The sequence below is a fragment of the Pelophylax lessonae genome, assembly GCF_965119305.1.
Source record: "Pelophylax lessonae genome assembly, chromosome: 8".
NCBI lineage: Eukaryota > Metazoa > Chordata > Amphibia > Anura > Ranidae > Pelophylax > Pelophylax lessonae.
In genome coordinates, this window is record NC_138775.1 from 181,037,487 (window position 1) to 181,062,891 (window position 25,405).

At 44.3% G+C, this 25,405-nt stretch overlaps 1 protein-coding gene across 1 annotated transcript in view; it reads right to left on the reverse strand.

Annotated features, from left to right (window-relative positions):
• AXDND1 (axonemal dynein light chain domain containing 1) overlaps window positions 1-25,405 on the reverse strand; it is a gene marked incomplete at its 3' end in the record, with an annotated part of 135,843 nt that overhangs the window by 26,676 nt on the left and 83,762 nt on the right. Inside the window, exons 11-17 of the mRNA XM_082266343.1 lie at window positions 21,222-21,342; window positions 20,961-21,062; window positions 19,860-20,026; window positions 15,671-15,746; window positions 13,187-13,421; window positions 3,683-3,896; window positions 2,012-2,105 (exon numbers count right to left, since the gene is read on the reverse strand). Coding sequence (XP_082122469.1) covers window positions 2,012-2,105; window positions 3,683-3,896; window positions 13,187-13,421; window positions 15,671-15,746; window positions 19,860-20,026; window positions 20,961-21,062; window positions 21,222-21,342 — 1,009 coding nt within the window. The remainder of the gene's footprint in view (window positions 1-2,011; window positions 2,106-3,682; window positions 3,897-13,186; window positions 13,422-15,670; window positions 15,747-19,859; window positions 20,027-20,960; window positions 21,063-21,221; window positions 21,343-25,405) is intronic.

Genomic DNA, 25,405 nt, shown 5'->3' on the forward strand with positions numbered 1-25,405 from the left:
AAAAATGGTTAAATATTCCCATAGATACAATCCTAAACCTTGTGGACAGCCTTCCCAGAAGAGCTGAACTGCAAAGGGTGGGCCAACTCAATATTGAACCCTACAGACTAAGACTGGGATGCCATCAAAGTTTTTGTGCGTGTAAAAGGCAGGCGCCCCAATACTTTTGACAATATAGTGTAGTTTGTTTGGGCCATCTTGGCCCAAACAAACTATGTAAAGTGTAACAAAAGCTGGAGTTCAGCTTTAATTATCACTAACTCAGGGTGATTTTGTTTTGTTTGTTATAAGTGAATAACGGTTCCACCCACAATGAATTTTACCTTTTCTATAAATGCCGAGGAAGAATACATTAAAGTAGGACTAAAGGCAAAACTTGTTTTCATTTTGGATAAAGTAAGGGAGGATTAAGAACCCCAGTCAGTCTTATTGCCATCTGTGTCCCACTGGTGAGACTTCCCTTTAATTCCAGTGCCATAGCCAAGACACAAAGTTAGAGAAAGTCCCTTTAACCATTTTACCACCGGAGGATTTTCCTGCTAAAAGACCAGGGGGTTTTTTGCGATTTTTTACTGCGTGACTTTAACGGACAATTGCGCGGTCGTGCGACGCTGTACCTAAACGAATTTCACGTCCTTTTTTTCCCACAAACAGAGCTTTCTTTTGGTGGTATTTGATCACATGTGCGATTTTTTGATCACATGCTATAAACAAAAAAAGAGCGTAATTTTTGCAAAAATAACAATATTTTTCACTTTTTTTTATATGAATTTCCCCCCAAAAAAAATTTAAAAATCAAAATTTTTTAACATTTTCGGCCAATTTGTTTTACGCTACCTATGTTTGGTAAAAAAAAATAAAAAAATCGCAAAAAGCGTATTTTGATTGGTTTGCGCATAAGTTATCGCGTTTACTAACAAAGGGAAAGATTTTTGCCATTTTTGGTGTTTTTTTTTTTAACGAGTAATGGCGGCGACCTGCGGTTTTTTTTGCGGTACTGCGACATTGCGGACAGATCGGACCCTTGACTGACATTTTTGACACTTTTGGGGGTACCAGTGACATTACTGCAGTAATCAGTGCTATATATATATGCACTGTTACTGGAAAAATTACACTGGCAGGGAAGGGGTTAACTGTATTGGACAGGGAGGGGTTAAGTGTGTCCTAGGGGCGTGCTTCTAACTGTAGTGGGACATTGCTATTGGTGTAAAAACAAAGATCAACGGTTCTACATAGTAGAACCGTCTGATCTTCATTTTTACACAGGGAGAACTGACAGGCGATCGTAGTGTGACCGGCGGACATCGGGTCCGCCAGTCACACTCCCGCACTCCTCCGTGAACGAGCCTCTGCGGGCGCGCGCCTCGGCACGCTCGCCCGCTATTGGCTCTAGAAGGAGTGACAGGCGAGCGACGTAGACCTACGTCACTCTGCCTGGCCGGGGCTGACTGCCGCAGTAAATATACTGTGAGCAGTCGGCAAGTGGTTAAAGTGAGGAAATCCCTGGTTGTCACCTTGATCACCAGAACTATTGTCCTCATTGTAAGATTTTCCCTCTATTCTCATTCTGGTGAGAACCCAAAATGTGGGATTGTCTTTCACATTCACTCTCGGTATAACAGTAAAAAGGACAAATAGAGAGTGTGAATCTCCCTAACGGGCACAGACAGCAATAAAAACCTGATGGGTGTTTGAGATTTGGATAGATTTGGGAAGGTCTAAAACAACCAGTAACTGTCATAGTTAAAAGGAGCAGGCCCCCCTGCAAGCAGCTGGTCTTGCCTAGGGTGCAAAATAGTCTAGCACCAGCCTTGGGGTGACAACTGTTTGCATTCCCAATTGTTTTCCTGTGTTGTCACCTCGCACACTCTTCCAATGAAGACTGCAATACACATTGCACAATTATGGTCCACTGTGGTCACCCTAAGGAAATGCTCTCTGAGAAATGCCCTGCCATTAGCATTTTTTAAAATATTTATAAAACAAAATTTCTAAATAACCTACAAACCTGCTGGTTAAGCTGCACATTGTCCCTCTCTGTTCCACTTGTGATATTTAGAACCCAATGCTGCAACATCTTAAAGATATCTTCAGGCTCCAACCTGTGAGTAATGCATACATTTATAGAATGAGTATTCACATGCTGCACAGCTATATAGTTGATAACAGTGGTAGTAGATGCTAAGAGCAGCATATGGATGGTGCTGTCCAATATCCAAGCCAAAATCATGACAATAGCACAACTATCCTTATAAATGTATTTTCAGTAGTAAAGTAGAAGAATCATGTGATAAATGAGTGTATGACCATATACTATCAGTTTCGGAGACCTAAGCAGGCCCCTTTTTAGGGTTCAGACATCCCTAATTTTGAACCCAACTTGCCCTAAATATTTAAATGATCGCCAGAAAATAGAAAAACAATAGCATTATTATATTGACATCAGCAAGGAGTAGTATCTGATGCAAGTTGTGATCTGGATCAAGTAAACATTATAAAAAAGCATTATAGGTATGACCAAAAAAGCTTCTGCCAGTACATGCTGACTTGCAGCATGCACTGTGTGCTAATGTGCAACCATAGTTACATACATAGTTACATACATAGTAGGTGAGGTTGAATAAAGACAATAGTCCATCCAGTTCAACCTGTGTAGGTGTGTGTGACTGTAATCATCTAACATAGCCCTCAATCTCCTGATCCTTGAGATGTAAGTCTAAGAGTCTTTTGAAAGTCACCATACTACCCGCAGAAACCACCTCTTGTGGTAGACAATTCCACAATCTTGTAGCCCTAACAGTAAAGAACCCCCCACGTTGCCTGAGGTTAAAACGCTTCTCCTCTAATCGCATTGTATGTCCTCGAGTCCTCATGCAATTCCTTCGAATGAACAGCTTTTCTTCTAAGCTGAGATCCCCATTAAGATATTTATAAATTGCTATCATGTCCCCTCTCAGACGTCTTTTCTCCAGGGAAAATAAATCGAGCGATTGCAGCCGCTCTTCATAGGTAAGGACCATGATTATTGATGTCCATGTGATGTCAAATGTTAAATACTATTGCCATTCTGTTGGTTGAGAATTGCTTAAATATTCACAGAGTTCCTATATTTTAGGCATGGCAAAAAATATGACACTTTTGCTAGTACATGGTAAAAATACAGCAACCATGATTGTTGAAATCATAATGTCAAGTGCTAATTGTTATTGGCATTCTGTTGACTGGGAAATATTCACAGAAATCTTGTAACAAGACCCTGCTGAGGGTTTGAAATATTGGTGATATGTGATGATATACAATTGAATAATATGTATTTATACTATTGTTGTACTTCAAATGCAAAACGATTACCCTTTATAAAATACAGTTAAGCTGGGAATCTGTGGATTTGTTAAGCATATACTTCTCTTCAGGCCCCATTTTTATTTGCACGTGTTTTCAGTATTGAACCTCGTGCATTTGCCAGCCGTGGTTTGGGTTCCATTAGGAATTATTCGCACCACAAGCTAGTTGAATGTTTTATCTAATTTGTAAATATTTATAGGTATTTAAAACATGTTTGTTATCTATGACAACATCTGTGATCTATGATATGCAAAAATGTAAAATCGCTGTAATAAAGACTTTAAATTGCAGCTAATTTATGCACACAAAATATATAAATTAACATTTTTCATACTTATCAATTGGGTTTAAGATGGGTTTCTCTTCTGAATATGGACTCCCAATAATTTCCAATAATCTTTCTGCCTTAGCACTCCATTCTGGTAGAAGATGATATAAGTTTGACCAGTCAGATTCTTTTGTCTCACTGGGAGCATACTTGAATCCATACATTGTCACTGACCAGTTTTCCAAGCTGCTTGAAAATGCCATGAGACCTCTGGCAACTCCTGTCAAAATGAACAAATGTTTAGGAACCAGGCCTCCAATAAACTATCCCTTTCTACATTAGTGATGTCCATAGTCCTGTCTACATTAGTGATGTCCTTGGTCCTATCTAATTTAGTACTGTACTAAATTATAGCTATATTAGTGATGCCGCTGGTACATATGGAAGAGATCAGCCTAATTTAACTGGCCTTGTCTATGTATATATTGCAGTGAACCTGAGGCCATGTTTTTTGCATTCGGATATTTACATATTCTTAACACGTAGCAGATGAGCTTAAAAATAAGCCCTCATTGCCATCTGCAGGTGCTGTAGAGCAAATTGTCCTCCAGGTTTAGAACTAGAGATGGGCTTGGGCGTGTTTGAGTCCCTACGTGCCCGATATCGCCAGGAAGCTGACACTGCACTCCGCTAATCACAGGCACTGTGCAGAGGCGGATCGGGAAATATCTCACTGCTTGTGATTAGCAGAGTGCAGTGTCGGCTTCCTGGCGGGATCGGGCACCTGGGGACTCGAACATGCCTAAGCCCATCTCTATTTATAACTAAGGCACTAAAACTGCAGCACATCTCCGCTGGCTTGCTCTGGCAGTAGGGACTTAGCATCCTGCAAACCTTTAAATCTTCCGCTGTCAGAGCCTAAAAATCATTTTAGGCCTGAAGATTACATAAAACCCCAAAACATTATGCTTTCTGAAAGCAGACACCCTAGAGACTAAAATATTGGTAGTTGCAATTTTTTATTCTACTTGAGATTACCGTAAAGGTCTAGGAAACCTAACATTTCAGTAAAAAACACACTAAAGTGGATTTTAGGGCAAACAAACGCAATAAACTACCCACATTTTTGGTAAAATATAAAAGACAAGGTTGCACTGAGTAAATGGCTATTCACCATGTCAAACCTTAAAGAGGTTGTAAAGTCACATAACACAATTACTTGCATCATCTCTGTTTTTGCAAGATATAAATACCTTTTTTCACATCTCCTCTGTGCAGTCACATGATCTCCCTCTGCTTTGCTTCCTTGATCTAAGAACAGCAGTGGGAGGGGCTGAGATTCCCCAGTGATATCAGCCAGCCAGCAGAGGCAGATCATGTGACCACACATTGGAGCTGTGCAAAAAAATTGATTTTTGTAAAATCTTACCGTAAAATCCTTTTCTCTTAGCTCATTGACAGACGTAGTCCTCGGTGATACAGCACCTTCGGGTTATGTTGCCTCCACAGGAGTAGGACTAGACAGGAAATGAAAAATGCTCTGGCCACACCCTAGGGGCAGTCCCAGAGGGTATATCCTCTCTCTCTCTGCCTCAGCAAATCAGTTATGTCATAAAAGCAGTCTTTAGAGAATTTAACCCAACCCAACTCAAAAAAACAGAGGGGCGGGTACTACGTCTGTCAATGAGCTAAGAGAAAAGGATTTTACGGTAAGATTTTACAAAAATCCATTTTTCTCTATCGCTCATTGACAGACGTAGTCCTCGGTGATACAGCACCTTCGGGAAGTCCCAGAGCAGTATCACAAATGAGGGGTGGGAAAATGGAAATCAAATCCAAATCTAGAAGGGCCAACCGGTGCCAACTAGAAGTTTACAATGCTCATCCTTAATGATGAGACTCAACAAAAAAAAAATTTTCAAACAGAAAAAAACCCTCGAGGTAGACCACCGGTCTCCTCAAATTGCGGCCTGCAAAACCTTGCGGCCAAATGAGGCATCCGCCGATGCCATCACATCAATTTTATAACATTTTGTAAAGGTATGTACCGACGACCAGGTGGCCACTTTACATACCTGGACCACTGACGCCTGATGGCGAAAGGCCCAGGAAGTACTGAGCGCTCGAGTGAAGTGCGCCCTAACAGGGAACGGAGGATTCCGACCCTTAATAGAATCAGCCTGTACCACCGTCTGACTGATCCATGTAGATATGGTCGCGGCAGACACAGGCAACCCCCTTCAAGGGCTATCCGTGATCACAAAAAGTGAGTCCGTCTTACGAAAACCACTTTAGGAAGGAAGGATGGATTCGGAAGAAGAACCACCTTATCCCTATGAACCACCAGATCTGGGGAACGACAGGATAATGCGGCCAGTTCTGACACCCTGCGTACAGAAGTAATGGCCACCAAGAAGGCCAGCTTCTAGGAATGTAAGCAAGGGAATCTCCCTAATATCTTCAAAGAGAAGTTTCTGAAGAACCGACCACACTAAATTAAGATACCAGGCGGTAAGGGTGCGCGCACTGGCGGAGCCAGATGCCGCACCCCCTGGATGAAATTCCGCACCAAGGAATGATTAGCCAAAGGTTTCTTGAAAGAAGATTGCTAACGCCGAAAACCTGACCCTTGATCGTGCTCATGGATAGTTTCTGCTCAACCCCTTGTTGCAGACAGACCAAAATTCGGGTCACCGAATAGGTATGTGGGGGAAATCCAATAGATTCACACCATGCAATATAAGACTTCCATGTGCTGGAAGTCGCTTTCCTTGCTTTAACTGGAGGTAGGAATAACTGAAGCTGACACTCCCTTGTCCTTCAGTACCTGGGTCTCAATGGCCAGGCCATTAGGCCAGCGTCTGTAAAGCAAGATGGAAGATCGGTCCCTGAGACCGCAAATCCTCCCTGAGAGGAAGTCTCCAAGGAGCGTCCGCGACTAGCCTCGCCAAGTCGGCGTACCAGGCTCGACGAGGTCAATCCGGAATTTCCAGAATAACTGGAATTCCCTCCACCTCTATCCTGCGAAGAAGTTCCCGCAGCAACTTGAGAGGATGGAAGGCATGCCGTAGCTGATACTGCCCCCACGGGGCGATCAGCGTTTCTGCTGCGTCCGCTAGAGGATCGTGGCGCGAGCTACAAACCTCCGCACCTTCCTGTTAGGCCAAGGTGCCAACAGATCCACATCCGGGATGTCCCAATGAAGGGACAGCTAGGGAAAAACCTCTGGATGAAGAGGCCATATGCGATTGGATCCGAATCGGGCTGCTCTAGAGCTGCTCGATCCAGTAAATCAGACAAAATCTGATCGCTCTCAGTTCCGATACCCTTATTGGTAATCTGGATACTATCGGAAGAAATGACTTCCCCTGGTTGAGCATCGGAGACTTCCTGGTCCGCTCGCTCAACCGGATCCGATTGTCCAGGGAATCGGAATTCTGATTCCATTAAAAAAGAATCTCCTTCATTTCGGGTATGAGACTGGGTATACGGTACTGCCTCTAAGAAGGCCACCATCAGTCCCAGCCAATTGACGGACAGCAACTTCCGAATCGTTGACTGAACCTTCTGGAGTTTCCCAGCAAGGAGAAACTCTCTTGCCCAGGATGTATCCAACCTTAGGCCCAGATAGTTCAGTCTCCTGGTGGGAACCAGGGATGATCTTTGGGAAAGCGAAAAAACGCTGATGTCCTGCGATGATGGGGATATAAAGATAGGCATCCTATATGTCTATGGACGCCAGGAAATCTCTTTGATGCAGGGAGGCCACCACTGTACGGATGGACTCTATTTCTTCCCAAGTCCAGATTTGGACGCACCTTGCCCTCTTTCCTGGGCATTGTGAATAGGTTCGAATAGAACCCCTAAAACCGTTCAATGTTAGAAGGGAAGAATCGCACCGGTGGAAGTGATCGAAACTCGATCCTGTGTCCTCCAGAAACCGGTGAAGACATCCCCCCCCCCCACCCCAGCGATGGGTAGGGGTTCATCAGGCTATATTCTTCAGGCTTGGCTGAGCCGGACTCTTTGTTTACCCGACCAGCGCCCTTTGAAACCCCTCTAAAGGGGCTTTGGAGGGTATCGCCTTATCGCCCGCCCTCGCGGAACGAACAACTCTATATGAGCAGAAAAGGAAGGTCCTCGTTAGTTACGAGGTCTTTTTATCCTAACAGTCTGTGGCAAGACAGCAGGTGGTAAAGGAAAATCCTTCGCCCTTTTGGTAGGCTAACAAGTACCAAAAAGGAATCTCAGTCTCAGCTACCTCTGCCGGTGTAACCTCAAGACTAAAGGTTTCCCGGACGGACACAACTAGTGCATCCACCACTCTTGTGCTATGGCGGAGGCAGAAACGTGCTCCTCACTGCTGAGGAGATATTACCTGAGACAACAGCCCCCTAAGAGGGACCTGCAACTGCATTGACCAGTTCCGAATCCGTATCTGAAGTATCTGATAAACAATAGGGGTAGGCGGGGGTCGCTACTTGACCCCCGTCCCTGACAGGCCACCTCCACCCGGGATACCAAAGACTCCAAAACTGCCGATAATGCATTAAAAACAAGTGGGGTACTGGAGGGTCCTGCGGCCACCTTGAGGGGATCAGGTGGGGATACCTATGCGGCAGGGTCAATGATTATACAAGACACTTGCCAGCGACAAAAAAATGACAAAGTAAAAAAAAAAAAACTTTTTTTTTTTTTTTTGTGTCCCCCAGTCGCAACAGCGCCCCTCAGTGTTACCTGCCTTTTTGGACCCCACAGAGAGAGAGACAGATCCCAAGGCTCATCCCTGATGCACAGAAGTTTTCATCAGCTTGTTCAGTGCTTGTCTTGTTACAGACAGGAAGTCTTTGGCCCTATTTCCTGGGTAAAAGAGGCGGCTCCGCCCCTTAACACGCCTGCCGGCTCCTCCCCCTGGCTCCATGAGGTGTTTGAGTCACCTCAAACATGGCCGCCCCCATGCTGGAGACACGAGGCTACACCAAAATAGCGGCCTCGTGCGATCTACCAGACAATGGCGGCGGCCTGCACAGAATAGCGGCATGTCTGCAGAAGGATCTCGGCCTCACAACCCTTCACCCTCATGGTGGTCAGCGTGGTCGGAGGTACCGGACCCTAGCGGGCCGTATGCGGTCCGTGGCCGTCGGGAGGCATCTGCTTAGCTGGAGGAATGATCTGGAATGCAGTATACATGTATAGACATCGCCCTGTGGCTACTGACAGGTAGGATACCTTATACTATCACAGTAAAGTTCTAGTACTGCCACTGACTACAATCATTTTCACATTTTTACAATTAGATTGTCAGCTCCCAAACCAAGCCTCCTGGCTTCTTGTACACAAAAATCACACTCAATTAGGGGGATCTGTGACATGTTGTAGGATAGAGGGGAACCCATCCTTACCATTACGGAGAGGGGCCCGCGTTCACCACAAGACCCGTCAGGGGGAAAGGGGGAACATACTACTCACCATACCAGAACCAGGCGGGCGCCAACTCCTGACAGTACCCCTCTCCACCGAGGTAGGAGGGCTGTCGACCATTACGGGCGCCGTGACTCATGGTCTTTGGCGTTTCAGCGAGACGTTTAACTCGCAGGGTCAGTCCCCGTCCAGTGGGACTATGTCGCGGCCGACCCAGCGCGGAGCTATGGCCTGCACGCGCTCGTAGGCTGAACTGGGGTGACCACTGGATCTCAACATCCCGCCCGTCGCCCAGTTCAGCTTTCTTGCTTGAAGATCTCACAGGAACACTGGAGAAAAAAAGCTGTCTTAAAAAATTATTTTCTAAGAAAAAAATCCTGCCAGGACCGAAGATCCCAGCAAGGTATCTAGGTCCTTACTCCTGACTAGACAGAAAAAAACTGATTTGCTGAGGCAGAGAGAGAGAGGATATACCCTCTGGGACTGCCCCTAGGGTGTGGCCAGAGCATTTTTCATTTCCTGTCTAGTCCTACTCCTGTGGAGGCAACATAACCCGAAGGTGCTGTATCACCGAGGACTACGTCTGTCAATGAGCGATAGAGAAAAAGGTATTTAGGATTAGCATTAAAAAAAAAAAAAACTGACATACTGTGCTGTATATCTTGCTAAAACAAAGATGATACAAGGCATTGTGTTTTGTAATGCATTGAAATAGAGGTCGGAGGAGAGGGGAGGGACTCAGCTCTGCAGACACAGACTGGAGCTGACAAGCAAGGAGGGAGGGGGAGAGGGGAGAGAAAGACACTCAGAACATAGCTGCCTGACGGAGGTACGTAAATTGACCACGGTATCAGGGCTCAGCATCCATGATTACCCTGGTCAGCACACAGAGGGGGACACAAGAACTGGCAGAATTATTCAGGTATTTTAGATAAAACAAAGGGACAAATGACAATGTAACATGTGTGTCGCAATCAATGTTTTCACATGTGGGCGCCTTACTTGATGCTAGCATTTAAGTTCGGTCATGCATATATGTGGGGGGGGACCTCAAAATTCTTTAGGAGGATTTATGTGCTTGGGTGTAACAATTTTTTTGCAAAAAAAATTTTTTCTTCGCTTAACATTTCTTTTTTAACACATAGAGGACAAATAGTCCCCCATGTGATGGTTTTTAGGTGACAGGTTCAGGTTAATGAGACCTGCCATGTCTCCTGGGCTCCACTAAATGTTTTGCAATGCAGATCACATTGCAATAAATCCCTTCCAGGCTATGCTAGCCGGTGACAGAGTCTGACCCGGAAGTGATGTCATAGAAGAAGTCGCTTTCCAGGTCACCCAGGTAGGGGAGGAGAGCGTATGCGTGTCTGCTGTTCTCCCTCCCCTCTACCTGCTGGCACCTGTCATGTAAGTCCCGGGCCCACAGATGGGCAAGCGGAGCCCAGAAAACATGACAGGGGCCGTCAGTATGGGGGGGGGGGGGTGGGGGCAATCGGGCGGCAGTTTCACCTGGCCACATGTTTACTAAAGGAGAGGACTCCTATTGTGGATCGGTGTACAGCCAGTGTTAAGCCTGCCCTCTACCCAATAGGAAAGTACAAAGGATGTGGACTACAGGGATTGTGTAGTTCTGACCGACTGAGCTTGCCTAGTGAGCTGGAAGTAGTAAACTGTAAATCCCTTAAGGCAATGGGGCAAAGGGAAGAAGTTGTGACCTGCTTTTTTTCTGGGCTGAGCAGTATGAAGACTGTTCTGAAAGGACAAATCAGGATGCTAATAGCCCACTCTCCCCTGCACCTGAGTGGGAGAGAGGCACAGTGACTGACCTTTTAGGACATTGAAGAGTGTCATGGATGCTAATAAAGCTTGCTGCCTGATCAAGGGGAAAGGACATTGCAGAGCCAGGAATGCTAACTGTTTTTTAAAACTGGTAAATCTGTGTGCTTACTTCCGCTTTAAGGGAAGGAAGGGAGAGTGAAGTGCAATACCTGACATGCCTGGGACAAAATGTTGCTAAAGTGTGGAGTAAGACAGCCTGGCGCACATTAAATCTCTAACCTTGGCTGAGTTGCAAGGCATCTGGCTGCTCTAGACCCAATTGCTGTGTCCTAAACTCAACCATTTGGAGCTTTTACTCCATGTTGCTTCTGCAATATTACTCCCACTGGAGTGCAGCACAGTTAACAGATTGGATAGAGCAGCCAGAGAACCAGCAGGTTTTCCAACCAGTTTGTTTGGGGTTTATGTTTTTTTTTTCAGTTCTGGGTATACCATGTATCCCCAATCCCCATCCAAGTTAACTGTTCCTAAATAAAAACCAAAACCCCCAGACTGTTTATTGAGCCATCTGGAAGCCTTTGAAAATACAGTTTGCCCGGCTGTGGGTGCTGTAATGGGGGGAAATAGGCCCTAAATCCAGCTGCTCCTTCAGGTGTAGCTCTACACTGAAATGTATTCTATTAATTCTTATGAACTTTATTGATAAATCCACGTTTAGTCCTAATTTAAACTGTGGACCGGTGGCGGCCGGTGTGTTGGGGGCGCCGCCCCCCCATCCATGCGTCCGGCCCCCTAATCTACATGCGGGGCGCCGGACGCATGGAGTTCCATGTGGCTTTCTTTTTTGCATCACCCAATTAGAGCCAGAGGCTCTAATAGGCTGCAGCAAAGGGTGGACCCTGGGCGCAGAGCAGTGCGCCCCAGGACCACCCATTGTGTGACAATAGCGAATGAAAATTCGCTATTGTCACACGGATCCTCCTGCCGGCCAATCAGGGAGCGGGTCTAATACCTGATTCCTGATTGGCCGCAAGGCAAACCCCATGCCATTTGCCGAGGAGGAGGCAGGAGCGGGAGGACTCAAGGAGACGCGCCGGGGGACTGAGAGAAGCCGCTGCCACCACCGCAGCTGCTGATGATGATCCAGGTAAGTGCACTGGCTCGGGGGCACGCACGCTGGTCAATGCATTGAAGGGGGCATGCACGCTGGTCACTGCATTGAAGGGGGCACGCACGCTGGTCACTGCATTGAAGGGGGCATGCACGCTGGTCACTGCATTGAAGGGGGCACGCACGCTGGTCACTGCATTGAAGGGGGCACGCACGATGGTCACTGCATTGAAGGGGGCACGCACGCTGGTTACTGCATTGAAGGGGGCACTTATGCTGGTCACTGCATTGAAGGGGGCACGCACGCTGGTCACTGCATTGAAGGGGGCACGCACACTGGTCACTGCATTGAAGGGGGCATGTATGCTGGTCATTGCATTGATGGGGGGCACGCACGCTGGTCACGGCATTGAAGGGGGCATGTACGCTGGTCACTGCATTGTAGGGGGCATGTACGCTGGTCACTGCATTGAAGGGGGCATGTACGCTGGTCACTGCATTGAAGGGGGCATGTACGCTGGTCTCTGCATTGAAGGGGGCACGTACGCTGGTCTCTGCATTGAAGGGGGCACGTACGCTGGTCTCTGCATTGAAGGGGGCACGTACGCTGGTCTCTGCATTGAAGGGGGCACGTACGCTGGTCTCTGCATTGAAGGGGGCACGTACGTGGTCTCTGCATTGAAGGGGGCACGCTGTTCACTGTTTTGAAGGGGGCATGCTGGTCACTGTTTTGAAGGGGGCACGCTGGTCCCTGTGCATTGAAAGGGGGCACGCTGGTCACTGTGCATTGAAAGGGGGCACGCTGGTCACTGTGCATTGAAACAGAGCACGCTGGTCACTGTGCTTTGAAACGGGGCATGCTGGTCACTGTGCTTTGAAACGGGGCACGCTGGTCACTGTGCTTTGAAACGGGGCACGCTGGTCACTGTGCTTTGAAAGGGGGCATGCTGGTCACTCTGCATTGAAAGGGGGCACGCTGATCTCTGTGCATTGAAAGGGGGCACGCTGGTCTCTGTGCATTGAAAGGGGGCACGCTGGTCTCTCTGCATTGAAAGGGGGCACACTATACCTTAATTACTTAAGGCCCCTTTCACACTTTTGCGACCTCAAAGTCACGCAATTTTTTACAGCGTTTTTTGCCGCAAAGCAATGCCTATTACATTTTTCCGTGTGCGCCCCCCCCCCCCCCCAAATTTTGAGCACCAGCCGCCACTGCTGTGGACTGCCACTGCAATGTATGCATCCTTTCAGATTTCTTACCATTTTCCCCTTCCACTCTTCTCCTGAATTGCTCACATAGCATCTCTATGGTGTTATTTAGATCATCCATGGCTTTGTGCTCGGGAGAAGGTGTACCATCTAAGCCTTGATGTCTTCTAAGAACTTCCTCTCCAAACTGAGCCCATTCCTTTTGAATGTCAGCAGCTGCTTTCAGAGACTCCTGGCTGCTCAGAACCCTATTTCCCTCAAACTGCTGCTGTTCTTCAGCCAGCATCTATGTGTATATTTAAAAGAGGATTAAAAAAAAAAAGAGAAAATAGAGAAAAAAAGAAATACATAATACATATACAGTAGATCAAACATATGGTTTACAAGGCTAAATGTTATTCAAATTATGTGTTAAAGTGACTGTTACTGACTTACAGTGCATCCGTAAAGTATTCACAGCGCTTTGGTTTTTCCACAATTTGTTATGTCACATCCTTTGATCCAAAATGGATTAAATTCATTATTTTCTTTAAAATTCTGCAAACAATACCCCATAATGACAATGTGAAAGAAGTTTGTTTGAAATGTTTGCACATTTATTAAAAAAAAAAAATCACACGTACATACCTGTAAGTATTTACAGCCTTTGGTCAATACTTTGTTGAAGCACCTTTTGCACCAATTTCACCAAGTCTTTTTAAGTATGATGCTACAAGCTTGGCACACCTATTTTTAGGCAGTTTCTACCATTCTTCTTTGCAGGACCTCTCAAGCTCCATCAGGTTGGATGGGGAGCGTCGGTGCACAGCCAATTTTCAGACTCTCTCTAATCTCTTCAGACTTGTTCAATCGGGTTCAAGTCTGGGCTGCGGTTGGGCCACTAGACATTCACAGAGTTTTCCCATAGCCACTCCTTTGTTATCTTGGCTGTGTGCTTAGGATCGTTGTCCTGTTGGAAGATGAACCTGCTCCCAGTCTGTGGTCCAGAGCACTCTGGAGCAGGTTTTCATCAAAGATACATTTGCTGCATTCATCTTTCCCTTGATCCTGACTAGTCTCCCAGTTCCTGCCACTGAAAAACATCCCCACAGCATGATGCTGCCACCACCATGCTTCACTGTAGGGATGGTATTGGCCAGGTGATGAGCAATGCCTGGGTTCCTCCAGACAGGAAACTTGCCATTCAGGCCAAAGTGTTCAATCTTTGTTTCATCAGACAAGAGAATTATGTTTCTCATGGTCTGAGAGTCCTTCAGACGCCTGGCCAATCTACCATACAGGCCTGATTGGTGGAGTGCTGCAGAGATGGTTGTTATTCTGGAAGGTTCTTCTCCCTCCACAGAGAAACGTTAGAGCTCTGTCAGAGTGACCATCAGGTTCTTGGTCATCTCCCCGACTCTAGGAAGAGTCCTGGTGGTTCCAAACTTCTTCCATTTATGGATGATGGAGGCCACTGTACTCATTGGGACCTTAAATGCTGCAAACAATTTTCTGTACTCTTCCCCAGATATGTGCCTTGATACAATCTTTTCTCAGAGGTCTATAGACAATTCCTTGCACTTCATGGCTTAGCTTGTGCTCTGACATGCACTGTTAACCATAGGACCTTATATAGACAGATGTGTGCCTTTCCAAATGATGTCCAATCAACTGAATTTACCACAGGTGGACTTCAAACAAGTTGTAGAAACATCTCAAGGATTATCAGTGGAAACAGGATGCTACCTGAGCTCAATTTTGAGTGCCATGGCAAAGGCTGTGAATACTTACAGTATGTACATGTGATTTTTTGTCATTTTTTTATTTTGAATAAATTTGCAAAGATTTCAAACAATCTTCTTTCACGTTGTCATTTTGGGGTATTATTTGTAGAATTTTGGAATAAGAGTGTAACATAAAAAAATGTGGAAAAAGTGAAGCGTTGTGAATACTTTCTGGATGCACTGTATGGTACAGGGTGCTTGGACTGTAATTCGTTTTTTGTAAAAACTATAATAATTAGAGATAATCAGAAAAAATAATACTTTGAGCCTCATAGAAAATACAGTCTGAGATTTTTAATGGTCATAGTGATTAATCTGATTTTCCCTTATGTGTTGCCAATTTTGCACAAAAGCATGAAATATAGTATCTGACTAGTGACATAGGAGTGACAAATTAAGAAACAGATCAAATTAGTTTTCTTTTTTTGTTGAATTTTGTATTACTTTTGCCTGTTCTGCCTGTAACAAAATATTCAGTATCCATTGGGATACTTTTTGCTTTTTTAAAACTTTAGTTCAGGCAATCAGCCACATACTGTACATACTGTAATATGTACAAAACAGTTTACAATTTGCATGCTGAAGGATTTCTAATTATGTTCAGCCAGTCTTTTTGTCCAGACATCTCTACCGGAGATCACAGATTTTTTGCAATAGCTACAAACTGTAAATACTTTTTAGTAATAGCTGCCATTCTTTCATTATACTGTATGTTTACATGTTTGTATATGCAAATTTCTATGTATAGTTTGAAATTATAAAACATACATACATTTTCCCAGCTTTTCAGATCATCAAGCACTGATACAACTATTTCATCTGGTACTGCATAGTAGTTCCAATCTGCACTAATCAAAGAACAAAAATGCAGGCACGTATCAGCATTAACAAAGTAAACAACCACTTAACTAGAAATAGTAAGATAATACCATTTAAAATCAATATGCTATTTCTCCTTCCAACACTGCAAATATCAACACTGACATCCTACTCCTGTACATATAGAATTTAAATAATTCTCCTTAACTACGTTTCCACCAGAGCCATGCTTTTGGTTTTTGCACACGTTAACCACTTAAGGACCGGAAGATTTTGCTGCTTAATGACCAGGCCCTATATTTGCGATTCGGCACTGCGTTACTTTAATGGACAATTGCAAGGTCGTGCAATGCTGTACCGAAATAAAATTGATGTCCTTTTTCCCACAAATAGAGCTTTCTTTTGATGGTATTTGATCACCTGTGCAATTTTTATTTTTTGTGCTATAAACAAAAAAAGAGCAACCATTTTGAAAAAAATAAAAAAAAACAATATTTTTCACATTCTGCTATATAACATTCCAAAAAAAAAAAATCGCAATCAGCGTATTTTGATTGGTTTGCGCAAAAATTATTGCGTCTACTAACTAAGGGAAAGATTTATGTAATTTTTATTGTTTTTTTTTTTTTTTTTTACTAGTAATGGCGACGATCTGCAATTTTTTGTGGGACTGTGACATTGCGATGGACAGATCGGACCCCTAACTGACATTTTTGACACTTTTCGGGGTACCAGTGATATTACTACAGTAATCAGTGCTAAAAATATGCACTGTTAGTGTATATAAGTGTAATAATGCCATTGGCAGGGAAGGGGTTAATACTATTAGTGATCAAGGGGTTAAATGTAAGCCTAGGGGAGTGATTCTAACTGTGGGGGGGTTGGGCTTGTGAGATCATTACAGAGACATTCGATCCTATATAGCAGGATAACATAGCCTCTATGATCACTTCAGGGAGAATGACGGACGGCTGTGTTTACATCAGCCGTCAGTCCTTCTCTGTCAGCGGGGGGAGATCGTGAGTGGCCAGCGGCCATCGGAGCTGCCTGTCACACGCACTGGCTCCCTGGCTGACAAGCGGGGGCGGGAGCGCGTCGCTGGCAGCGCGCGCTCGCCCCCTAGAGTCTCCTGAGCGAGCAACGTAGTACTACATCGGTTTGCCCAGGAGCGGTCGCCTACCACAGTAAATCTGCGGTGGGCGGTCGTCAAGTGGTTAAAAGAGGAATTTTGACTTACCTGTATATTCCATATCCTGGAGTACAGTACAGGACACAGGCAAACTATTCATAGACCCTTGATTATAGGCCTGCACCTTCAGGTTATTGGACACTGGCAAGCTTTTGAAGACACACCCACTGAATGCCTTCCCTGTAACCTTACCCCACTCCATGAATCCTTGATTTTGTAGCAAACAATGCAGAGTAACCAAGGAATGGAATGGAGGGTGGCCTGTGTCCTTTACTCCAATATATGGAATTTGCAGGTGTGTCAAAATGTCTCTTATCTTAATAGTACAATACAGGATACAGGCAAACACCTAGACCATGGGACATCCCCAAGCAACAAATGAGAAGAATGGGCAACAACTAGGCAAACAGAAACAGGCCCAACAGCAACAAGGGTCAAAAAGACCAAACTTCAAAGTGCAGCTGCAAGAACCTTGCAGCTAAAAGCTGCATCCACAGAAGATTAGACATTCGCCAGGTATAAAATTATAAACAGAGGATCAGATGGTGGTCTTACACAGCTAGACTGGTGTCGAAATGCCCAAGAAACTCTCACCAATCCCTGGAATGGGCACGTAAAAGCATAGGTGGAGGTGTGTCATTCAGAGTGTAAGCTCTAGCAGTCACATTATTTATCTATGGCATGATGGTGTACTTGGAAGCAGGATGTCCAGAGGTCCGGAGGACAGGACAAAAAGGTAATCCATCTGTCTAATGGAAGCTGAAGCTTTGAGGTAGATGCTAATGGCTCTGAATACATCCAGGCAATAAAGAGAAATTTCCTTTGAATACTTAGGAGCAGGGCCTAAGGTTGGTAGAACTATATCCTCATTAAAGGTGGAAGATATCACCTTGGGAAGAAAGGATTGTCATTGATGTTAAGCAACCTTGTCTTTGTAAAGTATGAGAAATGGCTCCTTAAAATAGAGAGCAACTAATTTAGAGAAACATCTGACAGATGTAATAGAAACCAGAATGTTTACCTGGCAGGAGAGGTCATCTGGTCTGTTTGCTTTTTTGCAGGGCATAGAAAACCAAGTTGAGATCCCAAAGAAACACAGGGTACTTCTGGGTTTTTCATCATCATCCTCTGTGTTTCTGTAAGGCTGGGACATCGTCTTCTGTGCATACAGAATGTTCTCTAAATTTTAAGATTGACATGTCTGCCTCTGCAGGTGTTCATTTTGGTTGAAAGGTTCTAAAATTAGCTGCTTAATGCTTTGGTTTTCCTATACCTTTGGTTTTTCTCTTAGTGAACTGGTTCACCTGTGTTTGATTTGGTGTGCCTGCTCGGTTTCATGGACTGCTTTTGGACATCTCTAAGATGTTTTATTACGATCAAGCTGTGTCCCTCAAAAAACAATAAAGTGAAATTTTTGTACTCACTTTAAAATCCTTTTCTCAGAGTCTATTAAGAAACACACCTTCTTTCCCTCATATGAATCGAGCAGAGTCTGATTTTACCTGACAACCACTCTGTCTGGGTGAGGTGTACGGTGGCTATCTCTTCCCTTTTTTGCAGCATACTTTGGGTTTGCACAAACACAAAAAACCTCCTGCTCTTGGTAGTGGACCCATACAATGTACGTAGGCTATATCCCAGTCCTGGCTTGTATAGATGCACTTGTTCTTGCTGCCTTCTTAAAACTGGGGAAGTCTGGACAACTGAAACCACAAGAAGACTAAGAGGGCACACAGAACTAGTGAATTATCCTAAAACCATTGCTTTATTAATGTAATAAAAGGAAAGTATTATACTCACAAGATGACAAATGTAACAAGTGCATCACATAGTACAGCCCACATTGCATCATTGCACACTGCACATTGCATTAAAACCACATTACATCGTATCATATGGTAGGAGAAGGTGAAAATCAATTAGGCTAATTCGTTTTGAGGACTAGCCTTTTCACCAGAGCCATCTTGTGAGTATAGAATTTACCATTTATTACATTAATAAAGAAATGGTTTAAATATAATGCACTAGGTCTGTGCGCCCTCTCTGTCTTTTTGCGGTTTCATGCTTTAGGTCTGGACAGACCTTTCCTCAGCCTGCACTCTCACTAGCCAGCGGCATCCAACTATTGAGACCTTGACAGCCTTAGTGGGGACCCTTAAGCATTTATCATGGGTCACATCGTTCTACTGTATGCTTGCTACAGCTAAACTGGTGTGAGATGAGAGGTCTTATATAACCTTATAACCTCAAGAGAGCTGGCCTTCATTTTGTATATGTTCCCCTTGTCCATTTCTTCTGTAGGTGACAGTATAACTTAAAGTGGTTCTAAAGGCAGGACATTTTTTACCTTAATGCATTTCCTGCATTAAAGTAAAAAATGACCCAGTAATTGTATCGCCCTCCCCTCCACCTCCCTATATACAGTATATACCTGAGGCCTATCTTGTGCTGTTCCCATATGTAGCAGCGTTGGTCTCTGTTCTTCTCTCCACAGTACACAGAGGCAGCAGCGGGAGCCATTGGCTCCTGCTGCTCTCATTTAAATCCTGTGAGGAGCGAGCAGGGGGTGGGGTTGAGCTGCGCTGTGTGTATCTATGGATGCACGCAACCCCCCTTGGAAGGAAGCCCAGTAGTTGTGCCCCAAGAGAAGGAGGTGAGAACGACAGCAAGGGGTCCCCAGTAAAGGAGGTTCGGGACCACTCTGTGCAATACCACTGTACAGAATAGGTAAGTATACCAAATTTTTCCTTTTAGAGAAAAAAAAAAAATTACCTTTACAACCGCTTTAATTATCATTAAGCTGTGTCCCTCAATGGACTCCAAGAAAAGCATTTTATTATGAATACAAAAATCCTAGTTTGGTGGTACATGCAACACAGACAATACCTATCTGAGTCACTTTCTATTCCCCTTGCTTAAAAAAGAGACTCATCAGTTTAAAAGTTTCACATACAAGATTTTTTCCTGAAAATATGTGTGCCATTTCTTCATATCTCTACAGATAATCTGCAATTTCTCTCTGCTCGACTCCTCGCTGCGCTTCACCTCTTGATCAAAGCGGGCCATGTGCTCTCGCCATTTTTCGGTACTTTGTTGGATTTCAGAAAGGTCTTTTGTGTCCTACAAGGATCATGAAAAGTGAATAAGACAACAGGGATTAATTGATAGGGTAGTGCAGAAAGAGATTTTGAAGTGCAAAGTCGAGCAATCCAGAGAAAGGAAAATTTCAATTAATTATTCTAGATGCAGTTTGCAATTTGCGGTTTTATCATATTACAGGACACTTCTACTTACCTATACATTTTTTCAATACCTGCTTCTAACTCCTGGTACTTAAAGAAACCTATACATACCAAGAACCTATTTGCAGGCATATTTGTGGTTCTTTTAATTTTTAACACTATTTTACAATATTAAAATATAAAAAACTGGGGGAAATGGGCGCAAAGACTTGGATTTTCATAGTTAATTAATTAAACTGCTCTGGAAAGTTCTTCCTCTTGGCAATGAGGGAGTGAGAGTATCTCTGTTTGAATATTCGTGGGTTTTCATAGATACTTATTCACCTGCTCTTTTTTGATTACTATTTTTTTTTCTATTTAGATACAATGCTTTCATGCAACAGGGTCAGGACGCTTGGCCTCTCAGGGTGCTCGGAGGTGGCCTAGGCCCACCCAGACACCCCTGTGGGGTTTACCTATAGGCATTGTGTTTTCCCTAGGTTGTTTGTTGGTGATGTAGAATTATTTGGATAGGTCTATAGTATCTGAACTTGATTTGCGTCCCCTTTATCATTTGTCATGTATGTTTATTTCTTTCTACCAATCTGTTCTGAGTGGGTCTTGAACATGAAAATAAAGATTTTGAAAAAAAAAATAAAATAATAATAATAATAATATATATATAAGCCAGGATTGCACTTTCAATAAGCACAATTTAACCTAATTAAACATAGGAAACCTACTTTGCTGAATTTTTAGTTTAAGGCAAAGGCAATGAGGCAAATAACATCATTAGTACACTTTTTATTTACCTAGATCTTACTTCAACCTACATTTGATGCAAGAAGCACAAGGAAATGCAGGACCACCTTTGTCCAGGCTTTCTCGCATAAGTACATTTTACGAGCCAGTTGTAGTTGGTTGGCTTCTATTACCTAAATTAGAGAACACAGTGACATTTTTACAGATCAAATGCTTATGCCCTAATATGCTGTATATGATTAATTTAAAGCAATCAAATTATAACTTCTACAAGCACAACATTTTCCACCGTCTTCTTCCATACCAGAGTGTCTGTAGTTGGCAATAGTCACCTTTCTAGCCAGCTTATATGTGGCTGAACTCCAAAGATCTCTTTCTTCTGTGAGGTGAAGAACCTGCTTCTCCAAGCGACTCCTTTGCAATTCATATAAATCACGGTATTCTTCCAAAAGGCTATAGGAATAATATTTCCAGTGAGAAACCAAATGGAATATATAGAAGGCTACATTGCAAAAACATCTTACGTTGCAAGGGGTCAATTTATGATTCATACAGTTTATAACTGTTTTGGGTCAATTTTGTTTTGTTTTTTCTATGTGTATATACAGTATTTAAAAAAAATATAGAACATATTTCCTTTACCCACTCCTGTCAGCCTACCACTGCTCCTCTGACTCCTCCAGAACCACTCCCACTTGCTCTCAAATTCAAGCCCCAGTACCCTCGCACCTGTTAATTTTCCATGCATGCTTGCTCCAGACACTACAATAGGTTGTTGTTTAATTATTTTTTGTTGTGCCTATTTTACTTCAGGCCTGCCTAAGTTCAAGCTTCTCCTAGGCAGATGATTCCCTGTGTTGGGTAGTGAATTTCCTATATGGTTGGTGTCCCATGGTGCTGGGGCTGTATTCATCAGTATAACTGACTGATTGAATGTTCTGATAAATGAGTAACACATTAGAGTTTCTCTTTAATTTTACCTTTTGTAACACTTCCCCTGCAGGAGCCACTTGATAGGATGAAGTGACAAATTTGGAGCGCAGAGAGAGAACACACGAATGCAGATCAAACGAAACCCAACTGGCGGGCATTTATTGGGGGACTTGTGTATACAGGAGGGGTGGCGTTGGCACACGTCATGAAAAAGCAGTTCACAATGTAGCAAAGAGCACAAAATATAGTTTAACAGTTCACGGAGTAGCAATGGGCACAAAAAGGATAAACAGTTCATGGGGAAGCAATGGGCACAGCACGGATAAACATTTCAAGTGGTAGCAATGGGCACAGCATGGATGAACAGTTCCTAGAGTAGCAATGGGCACAGCACCGATAAACAGTTCTTTGGTAGCTATATGGCACAGAAAGGGGAGATGATCCTCAGGGCAGAAGCAAGGGGTAACAGTCCATGGAGTGGGAATATGGCACAGCAAAAGGCTAGCAGTAAACTCTGAGAAGGGCTCTGGGTAGACAGCAGGAAGGAATGGCAGGACACTCCAAGGGGGGACACTGGGCACACCACAGGGAGGACAGACAGGATGCTCTGAGGGGGACTCTGGGCACACAGCAGAGAGAGCAGGCAGGACACTCCAAGGAGAGCTCTGGGCACACAACAGAAAGAACAGGCAGGGCAATCCATGGGGGACTCTGGGCACACAGCAGGGAATACAGGCAGGATGTTCCAAGAGAGACTCTGGACACACAGCAGAGAGAGCAAGCAGGACACTCCGAGGGCTCTGGGCACACAGGAGAGAGAGCAGGCAGGGCAATCCAAGGGGAACTCTGGGAACACAGCACAGAGGACAGGAAGGAAGCTCAGAGGGGTAATCTGGGCACACAGCAGAGAGGACAGACAGGACATCCCAAGGGGGACTCTGGGCTAACAGCAGGAAGGACAGGCAGGACACTTTGAGGAGAGCGCTGGGAACACAACAGTTCTGGGTCCTTACAGGTTCTGGCAGCAAGTGATTCCCACAGAAAAGGATCTACAAAGGGGGAAAAAGGGGGTTCCATTGTCTGGAGAGCATCACAGATGATACGGAACTATATGTCCCAGCAGTCCCTGGTTGCAGAAATTAGCACACAGTCTATACAGATCCATCAGACTCAGGAGTTATAAGCATGTTCCTTCTAGTGAGGTATGCAGTCAGTCATCAGCCCATCTGGCTTATCCAGCTTCAGGACACCATGCTGCCTGGACTTTCTGCGGGGATCAGCCTTATCTCCCACCCCCTGCAGGGCACAGAAACTTATAGATTAAGAAGACAAGCTGACTGCTTTACAGACTGTTGATTTAAAAAAAAAAAATATATATATATAATATATATATATATATATATATATATATATATATATATATATATATATATATATATATATTTCTGTTCTCCACTACAAATGGGTTCTCTGTTCATTGCCTCAGCCTTCTTAAAACCTCAGCCCCTCTAACACACCAGATTGAGTGTACAAACATACAAAATCACAGGAATTCACTGAAGGTAATACTTGGCACCCAATACTGATATATCAGTGTGTAAACAGACACCAAACTAGGTAGTAAAGGCAAACTTAAAGGAGATGTAAAGCCAAAGCTTGTTTGGCTGTACATCTCCTATGGATCACAGAAGTGCAGTTTGTTCTGCACTCCTGTGACCCGTTTTCAGCTCTGCTGACGTCACAGAGGTCGGTCCAGGCACTGCGTCATCGCAACAATGGAAGTCAGGATACGCCAGGTGCCTAGACCTTCAGTAAGCTGCTGAGAGCCTGAGCCGGCCGCTCTGCCCCCTATACAGCCCAGCGCTCCAGTGAGCGAGGAGAGGGCAGAGAAGAGAGCTGCTGACTGACCGTCATCAGATCTCTGATCAGGGAGCTGTCAGAACTGAGTGATCGGTGGTGTTCGATCGCTTGGTTCTCAGTGTAGAGGCGCTGGGGGACAGATGCAGTATCAGACTGATGCTGCATTCACCTATGTAAGTATACATTTAAAAAAAAAAAAAAGAAACTCATACATCTCTTAATATATGGTCACCCAATATGGTTGGTAACTAGGCAAGCATACAATGGATTAACAATAACACAATTTAGCATTCAAAGTGATTAATAAATGGGGCTAGGCGTAGGATACTGCTCAGATCAGCATAAACAGTAGCAGGACCACCTCTAATGCAGCAGTGAGCAGTACTAAAGTTTAATCTACTGAGTGCTGGAAATATACTGCATTTATGGCAGTAATGCTAATCCTAGACAGACTGGGTATGCACTGTCCAAAAGAAAAGGAGTATGGTAGTAGAGGGGGCAGGGGAATAAAGGGGGCTTGCAGAATAATTATGGGAGGGGCAGTCCTTTGAGATGTTCTTCTGCTGGCTATAATTAGGGTCCTTTAAGAGTGTTGGTGCACTTAACGACAGTCCCAGTTAACCTACACACAGTATAGGTATAGTATAGTTTCAGCACAGGTGCAGGTAGATGTGGTTTAGTCTAATGCCATATAAGGTTTATATAGGAGCAGTCAAAGCTCCGAACAAGTGCAGTATAGAGCACCGTTTCTCAACCTTTTTCCAGTCAGGGTGCCCTTGAAAAGTATTTTCAGTCTTGAGGCACCCCTGTCCAAGGCTTGATTCAGGCTACTGCTTGTCATGGAATGCACGCAAAATTGCTCTAATTCTTGACATGCAGACATATGTTCTGCTCTTTAGGGGTGCCATTAATTCCTAATGGTACTGCACACATTGGCAAACACAGGGTGTTTTTGTTGTGGCGCAATTAAAAAAAAAAGGCCCGGGGACTTTTTCCCTGCCTTACTGTGGATTGGGCAGCCCAATGAATTGATCGGGCTGCCCTACACGCAGCCACATAGATGTGAAGAAAGAGCTGAATCAAGGGGAGGTTAGGGGTGGTAAAAACACACAATTCAGCGGTTTTCCCACCCCCAACTGCTCCCTCTTTACCTGCAGCTGGGGGTGTACACATGATGTGGCCACGGTTAGAAGTATACCTCCAGGTGAGGGGCTGCACTACAACCACCCCGCAACTGTATGCATTGCTTGAAGTTGCAATGTGGTGATGCTGCATTTACAGGGGTTAAAACAGGTGGTGAGGAGGCAACATACTGCCTCTTTACCGCCAGTGAAATGCCTCTGAAAAGTGATCCGAGCATGGATTGCTTTTCAAAGGAGCAGCAGTCCTTGCTGCACTAACAAACAAGCCCTAAAAAAACAGTTCTGATCTCACAGAAATAGAGGGTCAGGATTAAACGTAACAGGGGTAAGGATTAAGAACACACACACACGTACACAAGTACACACACATATATACAGACACATGTACACACATACATACAATTACAGACACATAGCTCCCAACTGTTCCTAATTTTGAGGTACTGTCCCTGATTTGGAACAAAGTCCTTCTGTCCCTCTTTCCTTACTCCCAGTCTCAGGCTCAGATCTCGGCTGATATGGTCTCCCGCTGGCAGGTGAATATCCAGACAGAGGTACTCTCTCTCTCACTCCTCCAGTGC